At 39.4% G+C, this 18152-nt stretch overlaps 1 protein-coding gene across 9 annotated transcripts in view; it reads left to right on the top strand.

Moving 5' to 3' along the window:
- Window positions 1-18152, top strand: part of LOC139444918 (neuroglian-like) — a 301741-nt gene that overhangs the window by 276102 nt on the left and 7487 nt on the right. For 7 of the 9 annotated variants that reach the window (XM_071225929.1, XM_071225927.1, XM_071225926.1 and 4 more), the window contains 4 exons: window positions 9390-9512; window positions 10510-10695; window positions 17089-17211; window positions 17788-17949. In XM_071225929.1, the coding sequence (XP_071082030.1) occupies window positions 9390-9512; window positions 10510-10695; window positions 17089-17211; window positions 17788-17949 (594 nt within the window). The remainder of the gene's footprint in view (window positions 1-9389; window positions 9513-10509; window positions 10696-17088; window positions 17212-17787; window positions 17950-18152) is intronic. The other 2 variants (XM_071225935.1, XM_071225934.1) reach the window with 2 other exon arrangements.

The following is an 18152-nucleotide window of genomic DNA, read 5'->3' as shown; positions in this document are numbered from 1 at the left end:
TCGGACATTGATTGTCTTGACCATGATCAATAACACATCAAGTCATCACACTATCGACCATTGGGTTGTCTTGACCAGGCTCAATTATACACATTGAGTCATCCCACTATCGACCATTGGTATGTCTTGACCATGATCAATTACACATTAAGTTACCAGACTATCGACCATTGGTATGTCTTGACCAAGCTCAATTATACACATTGAGTCATCACACTATCGACCATTGGTTTGTCTTGACCATGATCAATTACACAGTAAGTCACCAGATTATCGACCATTGGTATGTCTTGACCAAGCTCAATTATACACATTGAGTCATCACACTATCGACCATTGGTTTGTCTTGACCATGATCAATTACACAGTAAGTCACCAGACTATCGACCATTGGTATGTCTTGAACAGGCTCAATTATACACATTGAGTCATCACACTATCAACCATTGGTTTGTCTTGACCAGGCTCAGTTATACACATTAAGTCATCACACTATCGACCATTGGGTTGTCTTGAACAGGCTCAATTATACACATTGAGTCATCCCACTATCGGGCATTGGTATGTCTTGACCAGGCTCAATTATACACATTGAGTCATCCCACTATCGACCATTGGTATGTCTTGACCATGATCAATTACACATTAAGTTACCAGACTATCGACCATTGGTATGTCTTGACCAAGCTCAATTATACACATTGAGTCATCACACTATCGACCATTGGTTTGTCTTGACCATGATCAATTACACAGTAAGTCACCAGATTATCGACCATTGGTATGTCTTGACCAAGCTCAATTATACACATTGAGTCATCACACTATCGACCATTGGTTTGTCTTGACCATGATCAATTACACAGTAAGTCACCAGACTATCGACCATTGGTATGTCTTGAACAGGCTCAATTATACACATTGAGTCATCACACTATCAACCATTGGTTTGTCTTGACCAGGCTCAGTTATACACATTAAGTCATCACACTATCGACCATTGGGTTGTCTTGAACAGGCTCAATTATACACATTGAGTCATCCCACTATCGGGCATTGGTATGTCTTGACCAGGCTCAATTATACACATTGAGTCATCACACTATCGACCATTGGTATGTCTTGACCATGATCAATTACACAGTAAGTCACCAGACTATCGACCATTGGTATGTCTTGACCAGGCTCAATTATACACATTCAGTCACCAGACTATCGACCATTGGTATGTCTTGACCAGGCTCAATTATACACACTGAGTCATCACACTATCGACCATTGGTTTGTCTTGGCCAGGCTCCATTACACATTACATATAGCTGTAATATTGCAGACACCATAAAACCACTCAGCACAACCTAACATAGCCTAGTCACATAGCTGGTGATCAAAAAGACTTGTAAATATCTTACAAAGAAACAGATTGTAATTATCATGGGAGATTACGTACCTAAAACCAATGCCAGTGTGTCGCCACAATGCAGAGGCGCAATCTAGGCACCCGATCGTTTCAAGCTACTGGAGAAAAGCCATAGTGCTCATTGGGAGCCCAGACTGGTCGTCAAAATCTCATTATGGTTGTAGGCTAATCCGATTATTGCACCCAGAGCCAGCAATACGCTCCGATACATATGTAGCAGCTTTGGGTCAATACTGGCAAAGTACAGTTTCAGAAGTAGCAACTTTCTGCTGACTTGCATTTGAAGGGGCTCTCCATGCACAAGTAAATCACTTTGGGTGTCTTCATTTCTTTTCATGTTCATAAGGGCCTGACAAAATTTATTGTTTGTTATATGCTTCTGAGCTGTGAATACAGTAACTGATTATTTAAATATTTTGTATTTGTCATAAATTGTATTCTAGAATGAAAAGATTTTGGAATTTGCTGATTGAAAAATGTTGAAAGTTCTTTCAGTGATGGAATACCAATGATGAAGTACTAATTTTTAGTTAGTCGGACTTTGTTACTCTTTAGTATAAGTTATTTTAGGGTAATATGTATTGTTGGGAAGTTATTGATTTCCTGAATATAGAGAGTGAGTGAGTGAGTTTTTACACCGCTTTTAGCAATATTCATGGCGGGGTACACCACAAATGGGCTTCACACATTGTACCCATGTCGGGAATCAAACCTGGGTCTTCAATGTGACAAGCGACCTAAATATAGTATAATATATTGAAAAAGTACCCATCAAACGTCCAGTGCATCCATGCTGCTATCATCTTTCTAGTCCACATCTTTGGAATGAGGCTATCAGGAGGAAAGTAGGTCCCCAAATTCATATTCACGGGACTTAGTCCTCCTCAATTTAGATTGATCTGTTAGTAATCCTGTCACGTAGATCAGACTCCATTGCCCGTGCAATATCCAAATGGCTGCCACACTGGGTTTCGTAACCGCACAAACACATAGCGATGTCTTAATACAATCAAAACACCTCCACAAGACTTGGGAGGTTCCTGGTGCAGAGTAAAAGAACCGTGTATGTCCGTAGAGATGAAACTGTTCACGTGTGATGGTCCACTCAGACTGTCATGGGATAATCATATCAATAATTACTGTACGCTTTAGAAGGCAACATTCCGTTATATTTTAGTTTCATGATCTGTTTGCATTATTTGCCAAATTGTCTTCAAAACTGTGAAGCAGAGAACGAATAATTGCTTCTTTATGGACAGATGCCACCATTACGTTTAAGGTCACTGGTGTTAAGCTGTGCTGGAAGTATTTTTATGAAGCCTTCAGTCATAAAAGTATCTTAAACAACAGTTCAAGAGGGATTGTCCATTACTGGCCTTTGTTTTAGCGGCAGCTTTTTTAACAACTTTCAGATGCAAGGTTCTTCCACACGATTAACCCAGGCAAAATTTTTCAGAAAAAATGACAATGTTCACACTGTCTAAAAGCATTGTCTGGCCAGAGAAGTAAATGAAGTTATTGTACATTATCTCCGTGTTTTCAAAATAGCATTTAGGAGCCACAGACTATACCGTAACTTCTTTCTTCATCAAGTGTGTATGGCAGTTTGGAGAGATGCCACACTTAACATGCATATCAGTGCCAAAGTCCCCAAGCAAAACTAAAGGGTGGAATTTGATGTTTTGTTTGATATGTATTTTTACAGAATGATATCAGTATTTTGTATTGTTATTGGGACGCCTACGTCATGTGAGCATGAAGCGGCCATGTAATGCCCTGAAAGGGCGGAAATTCAATAACTGGTGAAGACTGAATCAGGAAGTATGTTGTTGCAAGTTTCAGCTTCTTCTAAAGAACTCCTCTTCCTTGCGGATTTCCATAATATTTATTATTTCTTTAATCTTTTCTCTGCATCTTGAAAGAGCTGTCTTGGGAAGACCATTCATAAATGAAAATTCTGCTACTTTTGTCAAAGATGCAAGTGTAAATATTAGCAGTTACCCTGTGACAGCTTTTTTTCACAATACCTGGGAAATGGCTTACTGAATACTAACTGGATAGAGCTGATTAAAACACTAACATCGCCATTGTGTCAGAGTTGTTAAGTTCTTCGTCCAGATTGTGATGTGAACATATGTTACAGTTTTTGTGAGTTTGGGACAAAATGGGACAGTTAATTTATAAAATTCATGTAAAAAATATGCTCCGTGACAAACATGGTATGCAGAGTTATGTCCCTTAACAATGTCAGGATATGCTGGTTGGGGATTTGAATCCCACTTTCACCCAGATTATGGTTCAGGGTCTGTCAGCACCATACACATGCTTGTGAGTTTGGTATGACTTTGGACATTCCTCCCACATGACATTGGTGCACTGTGATATAACAGAAATGTTTCTAAAAGTGGTACTCAACCAGTGGTCGACTCAGATCAGGGCTCCATGGTTGTATATGATCTTCTCAGTGATAGATGGCTGTGTGCGGAGCACTGAAGCCTGTCTTCAGGTGTCATACAATGTTTGGCAATGTTCAGTCAAAGAAGGGTCGAGCTATGCCATGAAAGGCCAAGTCTCCACACGGTCTAATAAATGCGTGGACAATCACACCAATATTTCATCAACTCCTCCAGTTCCTCTGCACCTTCGCTGTCTGTGGTATATCCGGTTATTCCCTTGCACCAATTTGTTGTGAATGTCATGTGGTACTGGTATTGATTCTTGTCTTGAGAAGGACTGTTTCAAGGGATGGTAGTGTTACTGACATAAGTAGGAAATATATAGCATGATGGTAGTGTTACTGACATAAGTAGGAAATATATAGCATGATGGTAGTGTTACTGACATAAGTAGGAAAATATATAGCATGATGGTAGTGTCACTGACATAAGTAGGAAATATATAGCATGATGGTAGTGTTGCTGACACAAGTAGGAAATATAGGAAATATATAGCATGATGGTAGTGTCACTGACATAAGTAGGAAATATATAGCATGATGGTAGTGTTGCTGACATAAGTAGGAAATATATAGCATGATGGTAGTGTTGCTGACATAAGTAGGAAATATATAGCATGATGGTAGTGTTGCTGACACAAGTAGGAAATATATAGCATGATGGTAGTGTTGCTGACATAAGTTGGTTGGTTGGTTTGTTGTTTAACGCTGCACTCAGCAATATTCCAGCTATATGACGGCGGTCTGTAAATAATTGAGTCTGGACCAGACAATCCAGTGATTGACACCATGAGCATCGCTGACATAAGTAGGAAATATAGGAAATATATAGCATGATGGTAGTGTCACTGACATAGTAGGAAATATAGAACATGATGGTAGTGTTACTGACATAAGTAGGAAATATATAGTATGATGGTAGTGTTACTGACATAAGAAGAAAATATATAGCATGATGGTAGTGTTGCTGACATAAGTAGGAAATATATGGCATGATGGTAGTGTTACTGACATAAGTAGGAAATATATAGCATGATGGTAGTGTTGCTGACATAAGTAGGAAATATAAAGCATGATGGTAGTGTCACTGACATAAGTAGGAAATATATAGCATGATGGTAATGTTACTGACATAAGTAGGAAATATATAGTATGATGGTAGTGTTACTGACATAAGTAGGAAATACATAGCATGATGGTAATGTTACTGACATAAGTAGGAAATATAGGAAATATATAGCATGATGGTAGTGTCACTGACATAAGTAGGAAATATATAGCATGATGGTAATGTTACTGACATAAGTAGGAAATATAGGAAATATATAGCATGACAGTAGTGTTACTGACATAAGTAGGAAATATAGGAAAACAAATCAACATTATCCCTGCTCAACCTACTATTGGGCCCTGTTTCCGTTATATATTATCTCCACAGTAAGCTGAATTCAGCTGTGATTTAAATGGAATATCATATAGAACTGTTATCCCAACTCAATTCACTTACAGGCAAATGTTCACATAGTTGGTCCTGTACCACAATTCATGCAGGTGAGCTACAGAAACTCCACCAGCTGAACTTCCAGTCCATATGCTTTTGACCTTGATACAGATGACACAGGTGTCTCGGGAAGATGTATCCCATATAGCATTTTTAACACAGCAGTCATTGGTTCTGCAACAGAAATGCATCAAAAACTTGTCACTTATGAATAAAATAGCCCAATTTGCCGCATCTAACAATCCTTTGATAAGCTCATCTCTGCACAGCAGATAGCAGTTGCTGGTTACACGTTGTGGAGTGAGCTGAACACTACACCAGTGTGTGTGCAAGAAGGTGGCCCAGAAGGTGGCCCAGAAGGTGACCCTGCACACAGTAATGTTTCTTTGGAAGCTGAGTGCAGAAGTCATTTGGAAGGAGTTTCATGAGGCAATATTCTATTGCTTCTGTTCTGTCACCTGAGAAAGATTATAATATAGACGTTACTCCCCTTTCTATACCTTGTCAGAGAGACAATTAGCTCCTAGTATATACTCCACTATATATACCTGGTCAGAGAGACAATTAGCTCCTAGTATATACTCCACTATATATACCTGGTCAGAGAGACAATTAGCTCCTAGTATATACTCCACTATATACACCTGGTCAGAGAGACAATTAGCTCCTAGTATATACTCCACTATATACACCTGGTCAGAGAGACAATTAGCTCCTAGTATATACTCCACTATATATACCTGGTCAGAGAGACAATTAGCTCCTAGTATATACTCCACTATATATACCTGGTCAGAGAGACAATTAGCTCCTAGTATATACTCCACTATATACACCTGGTCAGAGAGACAATTAGCTCCTAGTATATACTCCACTATATACACCTGGTCAGAGAGACAATTAGCTCCTAGTATATACTCCACTATATATACCTGGTCAGAGAGACAATTAGCTCCTAGTATATACTCCACTATATATACCTGGTCAGAGAGACAATTAGCTCCTAGTATATACTCTACTATATATACCTGGTCAGAGAGACAATTAGCTCCTAGTATATACTCCACTATATATACCTGGTCAGCGAGACAATTAGCTCCTAGTATATACTCCACTATATATACCTGGTCAGAGAAGACAATTAGCTCCTAGTATATACCCCAGTATATATACCTGGTCAGAGAGACAATTAGCTCCTAGTATATACTCCACTATATATACCTGGTCAGAGAGACAATTAGCTCCTAGTTAATACTCCACTATATATACCTGGTCAGAGAGACAATTAGCTCCTAGTATATGCTCCACTATATATACCTGGTCAGAGAGACAATTAGCTCCTAGTATATACTCCACTATATACACCTGGTCAGAGAGACAATTAGCTCCTAGTATATAGTCTACTATATATACCTGGTCAGAGAGACAATTAGCTCCTAGTATATACTCCACTATAAACACCTGGTCAGAGAGACAATTAGCTCCTAGTATATACTCCACTATATATACCTGGTCAGAGAGACAATTAGCTCCTAGTATATACTCCACTATATATACCTGGTCAGAGAGACAATTAGCTCCTAATATATACTCCACTATATATACCTGGTCAGAGAGACAATTAGCTCCTAGTATATACTCCACTATGTATACCTGGTCAGAGAGACAATTAGCTCCTAGTATATACTCCACTATATACACCTGGTCAGAGAGACAATTAGCTCCTAGTATATACTCCACTATATATACCTGGTCAGAGAGACAATTAGCTCCTAGTATATACTCCACTATATATACCTGGTCAGAGAGACAATTAGCTCCTAATATATACTCCACTATATATACCTGGTCAGAGAGACAATTAGCTCCTAGTATATACTCCACTATATATACCTGGTCAGAGAGACAATTAGCTCCTAGTATATACTCCACTATATATACCTGGTCAGAGAGACAATTAGCTCCTAGTATATACTCCACTATATATACCTGGTCTCCATCACTTATTATCTGTTGGTGACTAAGATATTCAACAAATAAAGGTACTTAAGTGTTCTATTAGTCATTCTGAAAATAACAAAAAGCAAGTACAAATGAAAGTTATTAATCTTGTGACGAGGTACCTTGCTATTTGATTATTTTCTGTTTGTCCAGTCATAAAATTTGTGATCTTAATATCTTGCATTTTCCTACAGGTATTGTTTAGTGAAGCGCAGTATCGAGCCAGGCAACATTATGACTGGAAACCGAAAAACCATCTTTTGACAAAAGCAAAAAATGCTTCTTTCTTCAAATTTTAAATAGTTTCAGATACAGATGCTATACTCAAAAAGGTCAGGTTTTGATGAAGGATATCGAGTCTAGCCTGATAAGGTGTTGTAAATCTCATAGGTTTGTAAATCAATATTTACAATAAGATAGGAAATAGCCATTTTATATGTCATTTTCCAGTGGTAATATGACAGTGAAAGTGCATTGTTTCCAATATCAAGTATGCTACCCAATAGTGTGCGTATTGACTGACAGCAATTTCTCAGGTGGTCGTATTCCTTGGTTAAAATTCCCTTCTTTCAACAACATGCAGTCTCATAAGTGTAGGTTTCATTTTGTGAGTTTCTTAAGAGTGCAGTTCTTGCTTAACATACGTGACACATTTGGTTGTGTGCACTCCCAATAATAGATACATGATTCTCTCAGTCCTCCTCTGTTGTATTGTGGGTTATGCTGTTATTGGAGGTTTGCATGATAGCTGGGAATATAGACTTGTTTTCAGCGCAATCAGAATTTTTTCCTGTGCAACGGGGAACAATATGGGGGGGATTTAATCACTTTTAAACATGGAGTGAGTTGACAGGAAACAGTAATGTTCTTTTTGGTTGTAATGGTTGATTTAGTGGACCATATGTGCATTTGGAGCTAAACTTGTGTATCATCGAGAGAATTTAAGTTGATAGGTTTGAGGGTTACATTGTGTCTGTGCCAGCTGTTGTTTAATCAGTTGTGGGCATTGCATGGTGATTGATGGAGTCAGGGGTTGTGAAGTATAGTTCGGATGAAATTATTGTAGCATGATGTGTTGTAAGAGAACATTATCTGGTTACATGGTATCATATTGTTTGGGTGGAATTATAAATTGAATTTGTGACTGGTTGGATGCTTCTTGCGTAAGAGATTCAGGTCAGTGTATGTCCCATTGTTGTAAGAGAGGACTAAAACAGGATTGGGTGGTGACAAGAGATAATAAGTTGAGCTTACTAGGTGAAACAAAATCTTACCAGACTTGGGATTCAATGTTCCCACACCTTAGCCCCTTGCAGATTCAGCCTCGTGGCTAACTTTGCAGGCTGTGTTAGAAATGATAGTATATCTCATATTTGTTCTAGGGAGTGATTTTGGTTATGTCACAGCATGTCAGTTTAATACGGAAGGAAATCCCAGAGTGATGCAGCTCTTGGACAATTGCCACATAGGTAAACCCATGAGTATGTGCTGACAAACCAAGGATCATAATCAGGGCGAATCATGGTCACAGGATCCTAACACATCTAAGGGACACAACTGTCCACAGTGAACTGCTGCACCTTAGCCCCGTGCAGCCCCAGTGCTTACAATGTTGTCATGAGTTGATTACAGTTGAGACTGTGTGGACATCGTGACTTGCGTGGTCCTGAAGCTGCTTGACCTTCTGTGGATGTGAGGTGGTATCAGTGTTACATCACGTCCTGGCTACACACACAATTTCAGCCAGATTACAGATGACACAGCAGAAATGAGTGATGCCATTTTGTCATGTCACCCTCCCAGTGGGGATTTCTTTGTAAGCAGCCCAACCCAAAGCCTGTTGTTAATGGCAACTACAATTAGTGAGGGCTTATGATGCTCTGTGGCCATAGCCACATGGGGAACATTTGAGAGGGATGGACTTCACAAATTATGTCCCTATGACAGGAATCACTCCCTGTTCATTGGAGCAGTGCGGTTTATGATTATGGTGTTTATTATTGTGATTTCAGTGCCCGGTCCTGTGAGAAGCCTTCACGCTGAAGCTTTTGGGATGTCCTATGTCTTACTGAAATGGCTGCCACCAGACGAGCCAAACGGAATACTCCTTGGCTATGATATTGGATATCAACCAAGTAAGATACAGTGTCCTCATTTCTGTGTTACCCATTATTATCCAATATTCAATAAATGTGTTAAATGAGTCTTGGGCGTGTAAGAAGTCTGCTCTGCATGTCTTGGCCAACTTCTGGATCTGAAGACCTGGCTGTAGCTCATCTTTGTTCTATTACTTAGGCTGGTGACTTGGTTGTTATATCCAAATTAAGTGGATTGATGCTCATGATGTCAATCACTGGATTGTCTTGTTCATATCAATTATTACAGACAGCCGTCATAGAGATGAAATATTGCTGAGATGGCGTTAAGCAACGAAAAAGAGAAACAACTAAAACTGACCTGGAGATCAGGATCGGTGACATGGCTGTCGTGTGTCATTCTGCCTGTGAGGTGCTCATGCTCTCAGTCACTGGTTCGTCTGGTCAAGCTCAATTATTTACTGACTGAAGTGATGTAGCTTGAATATTGCTGCCTGTCGCCTAAGCAGCCATCTTGTCCCTGCGACAAGGTCCTTGGAAGCATTGTGTAAACCAAGTGTCTGACCTTCTGTAACACATACAGCTCAAGTCAGTTTACCTCAGATGCTGTGAAACTATGTGAAAGCACATGTTGAACTGTTGCAGTAACTGAGGCCATTGGTGATATTAGCACCAACCACCAGTTCATGGGTTTCTGATGCAAGGGGGATAACTCATCTTTAACAAAGTTCTCTTGAGTAGTTGAAGTGTCATAAAATATAGTCCTATTTGGGTTCTGCTCAATGAAATAACCAAACTATGTTTTCATGTGATGAGATGTTTAATGTTCTGACATGTTCCTTGCAGTAATTTTGTACAGATTTCCTTGATATGGCAAATAACACTAAGAATGCATTCCATAAAGAATAATACTGATTAAATCTTCACATGTTTGAGACATTCAATATCTAAACATTCATATTCTGATCTTTTTGGCAATTCATAAATCACTGTTGATGTTTCTCAATGACATAATGTTTTTCATTCTTCATTTCAGTTATGACAAACAATACCCTTGGGCCAGTGAAATCTCTTAAGCCTCAGATAACGAACCCATCAACATTAGGAGCCAGAATTACGGGCCTTGATCCTGATCATGAATATCGCTTCTATGTGTGGCCCCGCACTGACTCGGGCCGAGGAGACTCTATGTATCTTGACATCAAGACAGCTGACGGTAAACGTGAGTAGGCTGTGTGTATCAGTGTACATATATTCAGCATGGATGTAGTTTAAAGTATGAAGTCAGCAAGGTTCAAAACTTGATTTACAATTTTCCTCTTGGTTTCTTGCTGTAGAGTGGCATGCACTCAATTCATGATAGCATGCCCAATATTGATTTGGGATTTTCTAATTTAAAAAAATTTATTTAAATTTATTTTTTAAAAATCTAAAGAGGTATATGAGACACCACTGACTTTTTTTTGCTTCGATTTTGTAATTTTTCTCACAAAAGTTTTAATGAATGTCAGTAATTGAGGTTATCAGAGAAAATATATTCACGATTATTGGTAGTGGTTTGAAACATTTAGAGATTTTTCTTATGTGAAGTAAAGGGGATCTACATTTTATAAAGGAGGGCTACTGTCATCAACATTGCACTATACATATCCCTCATGCAACATGTCAAGTCAGGGTATCCACATTTTATAAAGGAGGGCTACTGTCATCAACATTGCACTATACATATCCCTCATGTAACATGTCAAGTCAGGGGATCCACATTTTATAAAGGAGGGCTACTGTCATCAACATTGCACTGTACATATCCCTCATGTAACATGTCAAGTCAGGGGATCCACATTTTATAAAGGAGCACTACTGTCATCAACATTGCACTATACATATCCCTCATGTAACATGTCAAGTCAGGGGATCCACATTTTATAAAGGAGGGCTACTGTCATCAACATTGCACTGTACATATCCCTCATGTAACATGTCAAGTCAGGGGATCCACATTTTATAAAGGAGGGCTACTGTCATCAACATTGCACTATACATATCCCTCATGTAACATGTCAAGTCAGGGGATCCACATTTTATAAAGGAGGGCTACTGTCATCAACATTGCACTATACATATCCCTCATGTAACATGTCAAGTCAGGGGATCCACATTTTATAAAGGAGGGCTACTGTCATCAACATTGCACTGTACATATCCCTCATGTAACATGTCAAGTCAGGGGATCCACATTTTATAAAGGAGGGCTACTGTCATCAACATTGCACTATACATATCCCTCATGTAACATGTCAAGTCAGGGGATCCACATTTTATAAAGGAGGGCTACTGTCATCAACATTGCACTATACATATCCCTCATGTAACATGTCAAGTCAGGGGATCCACATTTTATAAAGGAGGGCTACTGTCATCAACATTGCACTATACATATCCCTCATGTAACATGTCAAGTCAGGGGATCTACATTTTATAAAGGAGGGCTACTGTCATCAACATTGCGTTATACATATCCCTCATGTAACATGTCAAGTCAGGGGATCCACATTTTATAAAGGAGGGCTACTGTCATCAACATTGCACTATACATATCCCTCATGTAACATGTCAAGTCAGGGGATCCACATTTTATAAAGGAGGGCTACTGTCATCAACATTACACTGTACACAGGAGAAGTGACAGATTAAAGAGCATCTTCATATGTCAGATGTTTGGCTGAGTTAATTATTCTGTCTACAGTCAAAGCAAACCTGTAATCAGGCTTTAGATTCATAATTCCTCAAATATGAGTCAAATCATTATTTATATGGTCTTTATTAAATTGTTGAGCATAGGACATGTACATACATGATAAACATTTGAGATGTGTATCTAGAGATTGTTGAGTTGTATATGACAACTTAAGTATCAATAGCTGTTACTTTTTTTATACCCTCTTCAGCAAATTAAAGGTAAAAACTTCTAAATGCCATTCAAAGTCTTTTGGAACTGTTAAATGTAAGCAACATTACCTGATAACCCAGTGCCCCTGTTACTAAGGTTACTCAAGGAGTCTCAGTTTATTTTTATTTTTGTTTATTATTGAGGCTAAAGTGAGTGAGTGAGTGAGTTTTGGTTTTACGCCTCTTTTAGCAATATTCTGGCAATATCACAGCGGGGGACACCAGAACTGGGCTTCAAACAATGTACCCATGTCGGGATTTGAACCCGGGTCTTCGGCGTGACAAGCAAACGCTTTAACCACAAGGCTACCCGACCACCCTCTGTTGAGGCTAGAACACTTGGACATGTTAGAATGCATTTCTGAAAACAACAAACATTTTAATATCAATGAATGTGTACCATCTGACTGTATACCTGACATTAGAGTGGTGTGTTGAAGTGGGACTTGTACACACGGGAAAATACAAAATATATGCTGTTGGCCACATGATAGATCATGGGCCTACTGTTTCAATTTCTGGTAAAATTGATGACCTAATATGCTGAAATTTTAGTTCATTTTTGAAAAATATTTAAGCATATTTTGGCTTGAAAAGAATAAAATCAAGAATTAGCCTTTTTAAGATATTAAGGTTATGCAGGGACTAGAACAACGGGATTATTACAAATAAATAGTTTAGGACAGGACTATTGCAGTTTTTACATAAGTTCTTGTGAAATACATTCCCTCTCCTCAAAGTCTGCTATATTCACCACCTTGAACATTACAGTCTTGTGTTGTGTTCACTGTTGTTGAGTACTAACCAAATTCTGCATCATATATATAACCAAACCTCTGCATGTGTGATTCAACATGGACTATTATGTGATCATACCCTACACAGTGTTTTGTCGTTCTTTCTCACCTGTGGTGAATGGTGTATACGAGTTGATGGTGGTGGCAGTCATGCCTGTTATCTGCACCCAGTGAACTGTATGTGTTGCCTAATAAACAGAATATGTGCCTTTGTTGTGTGTGACACTTGGTGGAGGTGTTCTGTACAGAAGGACTACAGAGGTGTTCTTGTACAGAAGGACTACGTGGGTGTTTTTGTTCAGAAGGACTACAGATGTTTTCTTGTAGAGATGGACTACAGAGGTGTTCTTGTAGAAAACAACTTCAGAGGTGTTCCTGTACAGGACTACAGAGGTGTGCATGTACTACAGGACTACAACAATGTTTTTGTACAGAACAACTTCAGAGGTGTTCTTGTACTTAAGGACTACAGAGGTGTTCTTGCACAGGACTACAGAGGTGTTCTTGACAGAAGGGCCACAAAGGTGTTCTTGAACAGAAGGACTACCAAGGTGTTCTTGTAGAAAACAACTTCAGAGGTGTTCCTGTACAGGACTACAGAGGTGTGCATGTACTACAGGACTACAACAATGTTTTTGTACAGAACAACTTCAGAGGTGTTCCTGTACAGGACTACAGAGGTGTTCTTGTACTTAAGGACTACAGAGGTGTTCTTGCACAGAAGGACTACAGAGGTGTTCTTGTACAGAAGGACAACAGAGGTGTTCTTGCACAGGACTACAAGTGTGTTCTTGTACAGAAGGACTACAGAGGTGTTCTTGTACTTAAGGACTACAGAGGTGTTCTTGTACAGACGTACAACAGAGGTGTTCTTGCACAGGACTACAAGTGTGTTCTTGTACAGAAGGACTACAGAGGTGTTCCTGTACAGGACTACAGAGGTGTTCATGTACTACAGGACTACAGAGGTGTTCTTGTACTTAAGGACTACAGAGGTGTTCTTGTACAGAAGGACAACAGAGGTGTTCTTGTACAGGACTACAGAGGTGTTCTTGTACAGAAGGACTACAGAGGTGTTCTTGTACTTAAGGACTACAGAGGTGTTCTTGTACAGACGGACAACAGAGGTGTTCTTGCACAGGACTACAAGTGTGTTCTTGACAGAAGGGCCACAAAGGTGTTCTTGTACACAAGGACTACGGAGGTGTTCTTGAACAGAAGGACTACCGAGGTGTTCTTGTACAGAAGGACCACATGTGTTCTTGTAAAAAGGGACTACAGATCTGTATTTGTACCACAGGACTTCAGAGATGTTCTTGTACAGAAGGACCACAGTGGTGTTCTGGTACGGAAGGACCACAGTGGTGTTCTGGTACGGAAGGACCACAGGGGTGGTCTTGTTCAGGACTACAGCTGTGTTCTTGTACAGAAGGACTTCAGTTGTGTTCTTATAAAGAAGGACTACAGAGGTGTTCTGGGGCACAAAGACAACAGGTTTTCTTGTGCAAAATGACTACAGAGGTGTTTTTGTACAGGACTACAGAGGTTTTCATGACAGAAGGACAACAGAGGTGTTCTTGTGCAAAAGGACTACAAAGGTTGTTTCTTGAACATAAGGACTACATAAGTGTTCTTGTACAGGACCACAGAGGTTTTCTTGTACAGAAGGACTACAGAGGTTTTCTTGTGTTAAAGGACTACAGAGATGTTATTCTACAGAAGGACTACAGAAATTTTCTTGTACTACAGGACTACAGAGTTTTTCTTGTACAGAAGGACTACAGAGATGTTCTCGTAAAGAAGGACTACAGAGGTGTTCTTGTACAGAAGGACTACAGAGGTGTTCTTGTACAGACGGACTACAGAGATGTTCTCATAAAGAACGACTACAGAGGTGTTCTTGTACAGAAGGACTACAGAGGTGTTCTTGTACTAAAGGATGACAGAGGTGTTCTTGTACAGGACAACAGAGGTTTTCTTGTACAGAAGGACTACAGAGGTTTCCTTGTACTAAAGGACTACACAGGTGATCTTGTACTGAAGGACTACAGAGGTGTTCTTGTACAGAAGGACTACAGAGGTGTTCTTGTACAGAATGATTACAGAGGTTTCCTTGTACTAAAGGACTACAGAGGTGATCTTGTACTGAAGGACTACAGAGGTGTTCTTGTACAGAAGGACTACAGAGGTGTTCTTGAACTACATGACTACAGAGGTGTTCTTGTACAGATGGACCACAGAGGTGTTCTTGTACAGAGGGACTACAGAGGTTTTCTTGTACAGAAGGACTACAGAGGTGTTCTTGTACAGAATGATTACAGAGGTTTCCTTGTACTAAAGGACTACAGAGGTGATCTTGTACTGAAGGACTACAGAGGTGCTCTTGTACAGAAGGACTAGGGAGGTGTTCTTGTACAGAAGGACTACAGAGGTGTTCTTGTACAGAAGGGCCACAGAGGTGTTCTTGTACAGATGGCCCACAGAGGTTTTCTTGTACTAAAGGACTACAGAGGTGTTCTTGTCCTAAAGGACTACAGAGGTGCTCTTGTACAGAAAGACTACAGAGATGTTCTTGTACAGAAAGACTACAGAGATGTTCTTGTACAGAAGCACTACAGAGGTGTTCTTGTACTAAAGGACTACAGAGGTGGTGCTCTTGTACAGAAAGACTAAAGAGATGTTCTTGTACAGAAGGACTACAGAGATGTTCTTGTACAGAAAGACTACAGAGATGTTCTTGTACAGAAAGACTACAGAGATGTTCTTGTATAGAAGGACTACAGAGATGTTCTTGTATCATCATTTCTTCCACTAAAGAATGGTCAGACTACTGACAGATCGGACATACAGACCTTTGATATTGTGGACATAATGAGTTCCAGAACATGCTCGTTCTGTGATGAACACCACGGAAGATCTCAGGACCATACAAACCATGGCTTCTATATTGGGAATCAATTTACCTGTGCAACTGTAGTTGAACCAATGATGGCAATGATGCTTTGAAAGATATATCTCTCTATCTGTGCTACTGTAATTACACTTTGAATCCATCAGTTCCTGGTTGCCATACCACAATATACCGGACTGTAACAGGAGGCAGCGGTAATGGTGCTTTACTAACCAGTACTTTACCCTGTGGGTTAGGGCAACATTTCTATCATTTGTACACCACATGACTGATTAGTGGGTTTCATGATTTTAAGAAGTCTTTACATTCATAACTTATTCTCCATGTTTAAGTAATAGCTAAAATGGGTCCCCATTGGGTAAAGTGATGTTCATTTGCTTTAGGGAAAAATGAGAAAGACATCATCATTCTTGTTTTCATTTTTTTAAATAAAAAAAGGACATTTATTTTTATTTTTCAATAGGTTTTATCTAAGCATGACATATATGACAACAAAGCTAAGAGCTAACCATTGTTATTCAACTGCTCTATAAATGTTTAACAATGGGAATACATAGTGATAATCTTAAAACCGATTATATTCAGTCCAAAGACCATTGGCCACAACAACAGTAAACAAAATAGGAAAACATGCTCTGCATGTAGCTGAATGAATTAAAATCCTGACAACATATTAAGCAGCAATTTCAGTATTTGTGTAGAAACAAGCTGATACTCTACAGTATTTCATGTTTGAGATTCACTGATTCAAGATTCTATATATGAAATGAAGAAAAGGTTGGAGACTAAATGGATTTCCAATTGCTGGGAAGTACAAGTTAAATGCATAAAGCCGCACCAACGAGAAGGCTTAGATCTTGATAGACCTGACTGCCAAATACCTTGCCCATGTAGCAGCACAGCTAGCTCCATGCATTCTGTGTCACATTCTTTCATTCTGTCTTCCTGTCATCTTCAGTACCTGTAGTACCAAAGCCATTACTGTCAGCCGTGCACCCGGCCAGTGCTAACTTCTCTTGGGCTACTGCTCACAGCTTGCACAAGAAAGACCTACATTTGACCCTCCAGTACAGGCGATATGGTATGGATTGGTTGTCTTGGTTTCTTATTCTCAGTTGTCAGCAAATCTTTAGGGCGTTAGTAACAACTTAACAACTCAGTTTCAATCTTGATTTCTTGTTGATGTTTAATTCAGAGACCAGATGGGTGTTATTGGTTTAATTTAATGTGGGTTGCTATATTTTTTTACATGAGTTTTGGAAGTTTTAACAAAAAGCCTGTACTTCCTTCTGAATGCAGTAAAGATGTTTTGTAGGTCATAATGACTGATGCTGAAAAAAGCGAGATTTGGGCTGATTTCAAATTTGCCATGCCTACTTTATTTTCAATAATTTTTGGAACACCACTGTCTTACAAAGTGCATTTCGGGAAAAGAAAAGAAACCTTTTGATCGTATCGTTTTAAAGAAGATCCAAGATTGATTTATTGTCCACAGGAGATGAGTTGTAGGTTCTTTGGTTGCATTGTTTTTATAGAAGATGTATGAATTTTCATGATTTCTCATTCTTTATTCTGTCACTTTTTCCACATCTTACGTCTGTTTTCTCTCGTTTTCCCGCCTACTTTCCCTGCTGCCTTGCTGTGATTGGTTGATCAGGAGATAATACTTGGAAGAGCACTGATTCTGAGTGGCGTAAACCGTGGACAATGATTAATAATCTAGCCCCAGGCTCAAAGTATGAAGTTCGTGTCGTAGCCCGAAACCGGTTAGGTGACACGGCTAGTAGCGAGTCTTTATTGGTGAAAACACAATGGCCAGGTAAGCATTGTTACCACCTTAGTTTAGTTCCAAAGCCTATGTCTAACGTTGTCCGTTTTAGATTTAGATAGTCAATGTTCTATTGCGTGATCAAGGCTTGCCTGCCTTCCTTCATCTCTCATGGAGGGGCAGGTGCCCAACTGGTATGTGCTACATGGTGATGTTAACATCAGCATGGACAACTTGCTTTGCCTCGGACTGTG

The sequence above is a fragment of the Haliotis cracherodii genome, unplaced genomic scaffold (genome assembly GCF_022045235.1).
Source record: "Haliotis cracherodii isolate W230 unplaced genomic scaffold, xgHalCrac1.p SCAF_6, whole genome shotgun sequence".
Lineage (NCBI taxonomy): Eukaryota > Metazoa > Mollusca > Gastropoda > Lepetellida > Haliotidae > Haliotis > Haliotis cracherodii.
Note: the sequence above shows the minus strand (reverse complement) of the source record. Positions and strands in the feature narration are given on the sequence as shown.